Below are 11179 nucleotides of genomic sequence, written 5' to 3'. Positions count from 1 at the left end.
TCCATTGAAAAGTGCCTGCCATTACTATAAGCAAATACCCACAACACAAGATTAAGCCAGCCATTGCAGTTAACAATGGCCTGGCCACTCCAAATCTTGAGAGCAAATAATCAGAGAAAACCCCAACTCCAAAGCGCCCTAAAAACTGGCATACTGATATGAGAGTGACAAATATGGTGATATGGTGTTGTTCAAATCCCAAAGCTCTTGCAACCTGACCCATGTTGTTTACTGCAACAAAGCCTGAGCCTAGAGCAATGGCTGAAGTAAAGAAGACTAGAAAGAAATTAAAGCTGCAGAGTTCTCCCCACACAGAGATATTTGTATGCTCTGTAATAACAGACTGATCAGATTCCCTATCTGTGATCAAGGGCTCAGAAAGTATTGGGGTTGAGGTTGAAGTTGAAGTTCTCTCATGTTGGTTTGCTTTCAATGCTACCCACAGTGGAGCTGCCAGAATGAAAACTGCAACTGCAAATTCAACTTGATCTGTCTGCAAAGCACAAGTAATTTAGTAAACCATGTTGTGAAAAAAAGTGCTTACTCTAAATGTCTTCTGAAATTTTGAATTTTATTCCTTAGGTTTAGAAATTTAAGGCAATTGAAGTTAAGATATCTCAACTAGTTTTTAAAATATAAAGATATTAGAATACTGACAAAGTTGTAAATTGGGAAATACAGAGAGTGAAACAATTTTTTAAGGAGATCTGTAAGTAATAAGACTTCATGTCTATCTTTAGTGATTATTAAATTAGAATTATTGTCAGATCTGCTAATAACTATTTATTTATTTTTCTTTATTTTCTACTTTCTGATGATGAATAGAATTTTATACAAAACAATTTTTATGGTAAAAAAAAATTCACACAATTAATCAAAATCATAAAAAAAAATTCACACAATTAATCAAAATCATAAATAATACATTGTAATCATTCTTTTTCCTAAAAGAATTATGTATTTTGTAGTTCTATTGATCTTTTCTTAGTCTGATAATGTGATGTTTTTGGTTAGAAAGAAAATAAATCAGCAACTGAACTTATAATTGTAGGACATTTTATAATGCTCTGCTCTTTCAAGCTAGATGGTCATACCACAGAATCAGCGTGGGCTCTCTAGGTGCAATGAAAAAAAACTGATCAGGGGAAAGGATCTAGTAGTCCAGAATGTTTTAATAGTTGTGATAATATTTGTTGATCTAATGTCTAATATTTTTGATAACATAGCACTAATACTTGTGACTTTAAAATTGATGTTGATCATGAGCAGTCATAATTGAATGGAATGTATTTCCTAGATCTAAAAAGCAACAAGTCATGTGATGCCACATCAACGCACTGATAAAACATGACTTAGTGTTGAACAAACAGAGTAAAAACAGAGCAATATAAACCTACAACAGATTATACAAAAAATACAAGTTATCAAAGATAATGAATTGCATGGTTCACCAAAAAAACATGGGAACTGAATAGTTGTGACAGTTGGACTTTCACAACCAAAAGCAACTACTTTTAACTATTTTGGAGCTTTTGAACACCTCAACAAAAAGCCCACTATATCCTTGGTGGTGTGTACCTGATTTTTCTTGATGATGGATCATGAAGTGTGATCTAAAACATTGTTTCAAAAAATTTGCACACAATTTAAATCAAAAATGACACTATCAAAGAGGACATGTCAAATAAACTATTGTTAAAAACTGAAAATGATTTGAAATTGCCACCTAAACTTTTGAAAAACCAAAAATTAAGATACTCAACTATACATTGACAATCTCCTCGATCAGCTATCATGACCGACCAGATTTAAACCAATTTTTTCAGCATAATTTAAAGAAGAAAACTAAATAAAATATAGATTGTATGAATACCATCTCAATTCATAAACTATATACAGTAATAGAATCACTCGCCTGGAAAGAGTGTCGACCCCAAAGACTAAAACCCATCAAGAACAGAGCCAAAACCACCACTGGAGCAGACACCATACCCAATCTCACCGTAGTAGCAGAAGAACCATATTTAAACTCAACTGGGTCATGTTTCCTCACAATTGGTGTGAGCACAAGGGCCACCACAGAAGGAACAATGGCGGCCACTAACAAGAAAGAAGACCCATCTGACTCAGGAAAAACAAGGCGCCAAGCAGTAGACAGAATGGCACTGCTAAGACCAAGGCATCCCTTCATCAAACCCACCACAATTCCTCTGTTTCCAGGAAAATTATTGACGCAGGTCACAATAGAAGCTGTGTTATAGTACGTCTGGCCATTGATGGCCACACAGATGAACACACACATCTCCCACAAAGCAGGAGTCGCTAGGCGGCCGGTCACATAGAGCCATATGACCATATAGCCTACCGAATTCTGTGCTGCTCCCACGAGCAGGACAAGCCATGGAGGAAAGCGGTCATAAAGCAGGCCTGAGATAATGCCTATACATTCCCCTGTGTCTTTTAAGACTGAAATTATGTCGAGCTGCTGTTGGGTGTAACTAAATCGGGTCTTAATGGTCTGGGAATAAAGGCTAAAACTGTATGACGCCCCTGCACAACATTCTATCCATATGCAGGCTACCAAAACAATCCATCTGTTGCTCAGAAATTCGCTCCCCATTAAGACTAACTGAATGCTGTTAACTGAAAAATTCAGTCTGTTCAGTATCAACGTGAAAAATCCCGGCCGGGCTTAACCAGCACACTCTAAGCGCTGACTGCGCTGAGGTGGCTGCGTGGGCCCTTCTTAACTCCAGTTTCCTTGACCCCAGTGATTTGTCAGTTTCCGTTCTGCTCACCCCCATGTTTTCACCCAAATACAATAAATGATAGAACCTTAGAGATGGATTATAACAAACTATTCCTCATGAAATATGAATCAATAAAGTTTTTTTCTAATTTTTTTTCTTATCTTATTGAATACTATTTGATTTCAATCTTAGTGTTCTTTTAGGTTAGGAATTAATATATTTTATTAACAAACTACTAAATGAATATCATTCTAGTATACATATCACGTGATATTAGAGAAAGTTCATTTGTTTTGGGAGGCCTTTTTGAGTGTTTTGGAAGTTCATATTGTGAGAAAACTATGCATAATAGAAAGAAATATTACCTTTATAAAGAGATAATGAATCTCATGATAAGTGAAAAGTTGAGAAGTATCTCAATAATAGATGAAAGAACTATTGAAGTAATATTCTATAAAATGGAGGGTGACATTGAAAATTATCTTAATTTGTGGATTCCATGAATAAATTGATGGATATTTTGGTGAGGTTGGAGACACGCAACAACATGTAATGATTACAATGAAGAAGGGAGTCTTGAAAAAGTGTAAATATCTTTCCAGGAAAGCCTTTATTATAAGAAGGTCCTAAGATTGAGATTATACCATTTAAGGATAAGTTTATGTGGTCAAAATTGATCATTGTTTTCCCCATTTTTATATGAATAAAAAAACTGGCAACCCCATTTCTATCATAACTTGTAAATATCAATGATTCAAGATGTGGATACCTCTAATATTATTCCTAGTAAAATAATTATTACTTCTTGAAATATTAACTTTTCAAATTAGCACACAATAGACAAGAGTACAAAGGGAGATGAGGTAAAGGAATTTTATAACATATCACATGATAAAACTGGTTTCATTACTTTGGATACATCAAATGCCCATCTATCATGTTATATCAGATTTAATTTAAGCATATTAACCATAGCTATTATGGTAGTTGGGTTATACCCAAACATCCACAAAAGAAACTTTTTTACCAATATTTTCATCTTGAATTTCCACTATCTAGTTTGGATCGAATGATATTATTTTAAACCCCTACATTAAAAAGGCTTGCATTGAACCCCTAATGTTATCTACTATAAAAAATGGATAAAAATTAGGAGTTCTACTCACTTGTTGGAAACAATGGATAAGTGTAAGCTAGTGGGTCTACTTTTAGTGGAAATGTTATTTTTAATATTTAAATTAGGTACTCATTTGTATTATGGTATACTAATGTGATTAATTATTAGGGAATAATATTCAATGAATATCAAGGTTTTTTTTACTAGGTAAATTGTTTTGTGTCTACATTTACACTTGGTCAACTATTCTGCTACTTTTTGTGAATCGATCTAATTGATAAGAGGATTCCCTAGTACCCATAAAGTGTCCAATTCTCTTGGTGGATATGTGATAATACAACCAATAGAAAAAGAGTTCCCTACACATCATAAGGTATGTGACCTTGGTGGGTGTAGGACTCTAGTGAGATGACAATCATCAAGCATGGCACACAAAAATAATGAAACTTGTCCCAAAGTATGCTATTAGAAGAACACTATGATATGAAATGATCATGGAAACCTTGAGTAGGAATTATATGGGTGAAAGGAAAAATCAAAATAAACATAAAAAATTAAACCAACTAAAAAGGCAAACAATAATCAATTGACATACAATATATTTACATTCAATTGTAAGTGTCTCCAAGATAGATAAAATAATTTTAGGAGATGGCTTGTTATCCATGACTTAAGTTATGTTTTCTAACATGGTAATTTATTGATTAGTTGGCCCTTTTGGGGGTTATAAATTATTCAAAGCATATTTGAAATTATTCTTTCAATATATTTTGTGGGTTTATTTTAATTGATCGCGAATTTTTTAATGACTACTGATACCCAAAAAAAATTGTTACTAATAGGATATTCCTATTGACTATAGAGCCCAATTTATGGTCACTAATTTTCAAACAAGAATTTTAAGATTACCATAAGATAAAAAATATTTGTAATATCTTAATATTTATTTATAAATTACATACTTGTAGATTCAACATGGCTTCATAATTAGGATTCAAAGGGTTAGTAGACATAGGATGAACATTTTAACCTTCAAATATAATTACATATAATTTATATTAATTTCATTCATAATAGAAAAGTATAGTTAATCTTAGATCTCAAAATGAAACAAATATTTTATTTAATCTTACTCAAAATTACCTATCCATCAACACCTAATATCATATCCAACAACTCATTTATGAATATCCTATCATCAAATATGGATGTATTTTTCTCTTTATCTCGTGCATCCTAAGAATACTTGCACCAATAATCATAGATAAAACCACAATTAAGTTAAATATGTCATGATTGTTGAGACCTAGAAGCATCAACTTTTCCACCCTATGTAGAAGTTCTATTGTGTTGTAACAAGGTTTAAGGGAGGGGGCTAATGGATTGTAGAATCTCCACCTCAATGCTCCCCTTCACAACAAAAGGAACCATTAAATAAGAAAGTGAACAAAAATAGTGTACAAAAGAGTATCCAAATGAACAATTTCTACATAATATGTTTACACTATATTCAAATTACATAACACAATCACATTATCGCTTGATAAATACCAATAAAGAACACTTGATCATATTTTTTGCCTCATAAAATGTGAGCACGTTATATGCCTTATAAATGTGAGCGAGTTTTATGAACTTCATTACACAATCACATTTTGTGGCTCATAAAACATGAGTGTGCTTTAGGGCTTATAAAATACACCCACATTTTATAACTTTATAACATATCTTGATACTATTATTTTTTGTTCCTACATTTTTATATCACTTTATTTAAAATTATTATCATATTGATTAAATATATTAGGAGAATTGTGGCTTCCCCACTTCACATACTAGGATCTAGTATCATACTTGATTAATTAGATATAAATCACCTAGCTTATAAATTATCGTATGCTCATTTCAATATATTGGAAAAATATTATGTTTGCAATTGGCTTCACTATCAACTTCATTATATAATTCTTTTCATTTTTTCCTTGTAACACTACCATAAAATTGGACACAAAAATGATGAGCACAAGCTTGTATTGAAAGGGGGGTAAATTAATGTAAGACAAAATTTCTCTATTTAAAACCAAGTACCATAATAATATCAATTACACTATATCATTCATATAGGATCTAATGGTTATGCAACATAACTATGAAAGAATTTACATGGAAACCCTTATGAGAGAAAGTCACAACAAAATATTGGCTATATAAAACTTCTTACAAACTGCATAGGCACCAATCTATAGGAGACACCAATGCCCTCTTAAATGATTTGTAGGAACCAACCTATTGGAGACACCAATCCCATCATAAATTATTTTTAGGAACCAACCAACTAAAGACACCAATCCCCACTTGTAGAATTTATAGGCACTAAAACACTAGAGACACCGATCCCCACAACTAAACACCAACATTGTAAGAGACACCAATCTCTTCTATGGAGAGGCATCAACTTCTAGAATAAAATTGTTAGTCTTCTTGAAGAATAAACCTCCTTGCAATCTACCTTATATATAATACAAAATCATCTTAAAGGTTTTCTCCAAATGTGTTATAATTATCCTCTTAGATCTGCTATAATCACCTTAAAATAGCTAATCCAAATATACAATAATTCTCTTTTTGGATATGTTATTATCACCTAGTAATATCTACTTTAAATCTACAATATTTTTTCTCTTAGATTTGCTATAATCCTTCACAAAAATATGCATTTGATTAATCTTCTATTATGTTCTCTTCACATAAATCTTCTAGTGTATAATTATATATCTCTTTTTCTACCACACACTCTTCACCATAAACCAAAATTGATTTATTAATTCTTGAAGGGGGATGAATCCTTGTAAAGACATGTCATTTAGAAATTATGGCAACTTTACAATATGCACCCTTTCGAATTTGGAAGCTAACCTTAAGATGTTGGCCCCTTTGAATAGATATAAATTTATTTATTTTAAAAAAATTTAAAAATTTTTAACTCTAACTTGGGTGCCTAAAATGCATTGGTCCTTTTTGATAAAGACAATTGATTCAATGTTTCTACAAAGGTATAGTCTACCAATATAGGTATTAAATTAAATTTGTCTTCGGTGTCAAAGATGAAGAAAGTTGGAAAGCATTAAAAACTCAAAATAAGTAATAAATTTTCCTTATATCTTTCTCATGGGTTGAACCATATAAGCAATAAAATTTTGACTTTAGATGCAAGAATGTTTCCCAAAATTTTGCATATATATATATATATAGGGGAAAGGACCCAGTAGTTGTGCACCCTAACTTTGCACTTCTTAAAATCCTAGTTGAAATTTCAAATCACTCTGATTTTTTTACAGCAGCTTACTTGGCAAGTTGATGGGGTGGGGTTTGGGATAGACTAGCCTAGTCTATGCTCTTGGATCCTTTCCTTGGATCACCAAGTGTTCTAACCACACCCTAGGGTCTCTAGGACTCCTCCTACTTGTGGAATCCCCTGACCTTGCCCAATCCACCCACCAACAAGTTGAAAATCTACTCTTAAGGTCTCACCTACTCATGAGATTCAAGAAACCCTTACTTAGGCCAATAAGGGTTAGGCTTGTTCCACACTTTCCTAGGTCTCAGCAAGGTTAGGTCAGGTCTAATTCATGGTTTTTCCACCCATTCATGTGCCCCCAAGAGGTTTTAGGCTTCCAATCCCTTACCAATTTCACTATTTTGTGTTTTGCCTACAAAATAGGGCTACAAGGATTATGACCAATTAGGCCTCCTACTCGGTCCTTTAGGGCTCCCTCTCACAAACGATGCACTTGCTTGTGAAACTTCCCAAAAGACCTGCTATTCATTTGGCAAGGGCTCAAGGATTTTCTAGGTTTTAGGCCTCCAAGTGTCCGTACACTACCCTAGGTGGATTTTAAGGTTTTCAAGGGTTTTTAGGAGGGTTTTTTAGGCCTGCCAGGGTCACAGTGTGGGTTTAATGCTCTTGCCACCTTGTCTGGATTGGTGGAAGCTCCTCCTTCACACCAATGGTACTTCACTCACCCCTCTTCAACTCCACCAAAGGGTGCCTCCTCCTCTGACCTTCCTTACTCTCCAAGACCTCTGCAACTTGACCCTTCCTAGTCGGGCACTGTCCAGTCTCGCCTAGGAATGGGTCTTCAAATGGATTCCTTGCATTTTCAAGGGCCCTGCTTGCATTGACCTATAGTACAAGGTCTGCACTCTCATTCCCTATGGTTTCATGGTGGTTCCACAATGGGGAATGGAGTTATGCAGCCATTTACACAAACCAGTCCAAAACAGTAAGGAGCAAATTCACAAAATAATTACAAACACACCTCCCTTACAAATAAAAACCTAATCTAAATGCTCAAAATGAGAGTAAGTACACCATACAAGACACTCCACATAGTTTTGCATGCAAATCAATCCATTAATGATCTTTCTTTACTCCTTTTGTGTCGATTGGCAACAAAATTGCAGTCACAGTCAAGTCAGTTTGCTTGGGCCGTACAATATCTGACATCCAACCCATTAACTTAGGGTTTGTAACTACTTATACTACCCTATCCTCGGTCTGTGTGCCCATATTAAGGTTGTCCATGCTACATTGAGGATTTTGACCTCATGGTGGAAAAGTTGCTTGACAACTTTTAAAAGTTGTCATGCAACTTTTGCAACTTTTGAGCAACTTTCCCAATGTTGCTTTTCTTGACTCATAGACCCACATTGGGCCAACCTAAGGACACCACCATGCTATGAGGGACCCCTAAACACCTCAAATGCACACATACCCCCTATTTCCAAGAAATCCTCAATTTTGACTCATGACCCTAAGACCTCAACTAGGACCAATGAGCACATGGCTCTTTATTTTATATACAATGAATTCAAAAGAAGCATAACACCAACAAAACAAATGGTGGGAGCCCTTTGAAGGGTGCTCCTGCACCACAAGTCCCCTTCTTATAACTAAGGTTTCAGGGCCACATCATCAAATATGATGCCACATCAGCATGCTTTTTGCCAAGATGTCCAAAACAACACCCAAAAAAAGTGAGACCAATAGGCGTGCAAAAGAGACCCCAATAGCTGTGTAGCTGATATGGCATCACCTGATTGGTTACTTTTTACAACATTAGTACATTTCTTAACAACTATTGATACATTTCCTAACAACTGTTGGTACATTTCCAAACAAAAATTGATATTTTTTGTTTCAAACAATAGGTTTTATTTGTTCAATTTTTGGAACAAAAGGTATCAACAACCCTCACAACAATTGGTACATGCTCAACTATTGGGTCCTTTCCCCTATCAAGGTCTAGTCAAAATCAAATGATTATCATTGCATTTATTTCTTTTCTAACTCCCACCTTATCTCATTTTATAACTACAATACAATGGTAGCAAACATGCTTCTTCTTTGACATCAATGACAACAATATTTTCAACAAATGATTGTTGAATTAATTAGAAGTGAAAGATGATATCTACGGTTGAACCTTTTGGGAATGAACAATTTTATAATAGGCTTTCAATTGAAAAAGAGATTATGTATATTTTTTAATCTTTTTTGAGTATTAAGAACCTTCTAATTAGATAAGAGACATATGCATCAACATCATCATGAAAGAGAACATATATAAGGTACTCATATCTTAAAACAAAAAAAGATAATATAGATGGTATATAAGTCCTTGATTCTTATAAGAGCTTCTAACTATGTTTAATGTGCAAGTGTATAAAGAAAAATGTGAGGAAAATGCTAAAATTGATAGGAAAAAAAATTAATTGAAAAAGGGGATATGAATTAGCCAAAGGGTGGCCCCTTTTTAGTAGAGTTGGACATTATATCTTATCTAGAGAATGTAGAGAGAACTACAAAAACTCAATTTGTTAATGGGAATAAAATAAAATAAAGTGTGTTTCCCAAATATTTTGGTATATTTATACATACAATTAATGCTTGAAAATTAATAGAGGCCATGGTTTTACTAGATTAAGAAATTTATAATTGTTATTTAGCATTTGGGTAGGTGTAAGAAGTTGGGCCCACCTTTTGGTAAAAAAAAAAAGGAATTCTTTTTTGAACATCAAAGTTTGCCATAATTGGAGTAAAAAATGTTGAAGCACTTACACGTCATCTTTAAAAAGTGATTCATTCTAACACTTAGATGATACAAGCTAATTTTATATAGGATGTACAAAAAAACAACTTTTTAAAGTCAAATTTATAACTCTATATGACAAGCATAATATGATCTAAATAAAGCATTCATATAATTCCTTTTAGGAAAATACATGTATTACAAAGAAGTTTGATGAGGAATTGTTTAAATCAAATAATCATATTTTTAAAATATTTTTTATTGAACCTATTACTTCTAAAAACCCCTCATGTATGACAAACATAGTTTGAACTAAAGTAATCATAAAATGTTTTTTTTCATTGTGTAAAGAATGATGTCTAGATTGATGATATATATTTTCTTTTAAAATTAAAAATTAATAGTTACTAAACAAATACTAGTTAATACTCCTAATTTTGATCCTAATTTAGATCGATGATCCATAATTGAGAACATTAGGGATTCAATGCAATCCTTTTTAATGCAAGGGTTTAAAATAATCTCATTTGATCCAAACTAGGTAGTGAAAATTAAAAGTGAAAATATTAGTTAAAAAGTTTCTTTGGTGGATATTTGGGGTATAACTCAACCACCATAATAGTTGTGGTTAATATGCTTAAATTAAATGTGACATTACATGATAGATGGGTATTTGATAAGTCAATAATTTAAGAAGTAATTATTAGACATAATTATGGAGGTGTCAACATCTTGAATCACTGATATTTATAGGTTATGATAGAAATGGGGTTGACATTTTTTAATTCCTAAAATAGTGGAGAATTTGTTGGAAAATCTCCAAGTAGGAGAATGATAACAAAATGTGAAATCCCTAGATTGATTATAAGAAATTGCTTGTATGTTATGTATTGCTTGTATCTTGTTGGTGTGTTGTGTGTTGCTAAACAATGATTAATCTTGACCACATAAACTTGTCCTTAATTCATAGAATTTGAATCTTAGGACCTACTTTCAGCAATGGTTTTCCTGAAAGGATATTTCTATTTTTTAAAGACTCTCTTTCTTCATTGTAATCATTGTGTTGTTTCCTTTCTCCAACCTCTCCATAAGTATCCATCAATTTATTCATGGATTCCATAGATTAAGATAGTTTTCACTGTCACCCTCCATCTTATGGAATATTACTTCAATACGAATTTCATCTTTTCACCTATCATTAGATTCATTCTCTTTATAAA

The 11179-nt window shown here is 33.0% G+C and overlaps 1 protein-coding gene across 1 annotated transcript; it reads right to left on the bottom strand.

Moving 5' to 3' along the window:
- Window positions 1-942: 942 nt before the first annotated feature.
- Window positions 943-2702, bottom strand: LOC131071393 (protein NUCLEAR FUSION DEFECTIVE 4). The gene has a single exon (XM_058007209.2). It carries the CDS (start codon window positions 2618-2620, stop codon window positions 1883-1885), a length of 738 nt encoding a protein of 245 aa, XP_057863192.2. The 5' UTR covers window positions 2621-2702; the 3' UTR covers window positions 943-1882.
- Between the last annotated feature and the right edge of the window lie 8477 nt (window positions 2703-11179).

Source organism: Cryptomeria japonica, chromosome 2 (assembly GCF_030272615.1).
Source record: "Cryptomeria japonica chromosome 2, Sugi_1.0, whole genome shotgun sequence".
Taxonomy (NCBI): Eukaryota; Viridiplantae; Streptophyta; class Pinopsida; order Cupressales; family Cupressaceae; genus Cryptomeria; species Cryptomeria japonica.
The sequence above is the reverse complement of the archived record's forward strand: the minus strand, read 5'-3'. Positions and strand labels throughout refer to the sequence as shown.

What these genes read in the sequence shown, in the direction of transcription:
- LOC131071393 (XM_058007209.2), bottom strand. Translation starts at nt 2,620, where the DNA reads ATGGGGAGCGAATTTCTGAGCAACAGATGGATTGTTTTGGTAGCCTGC.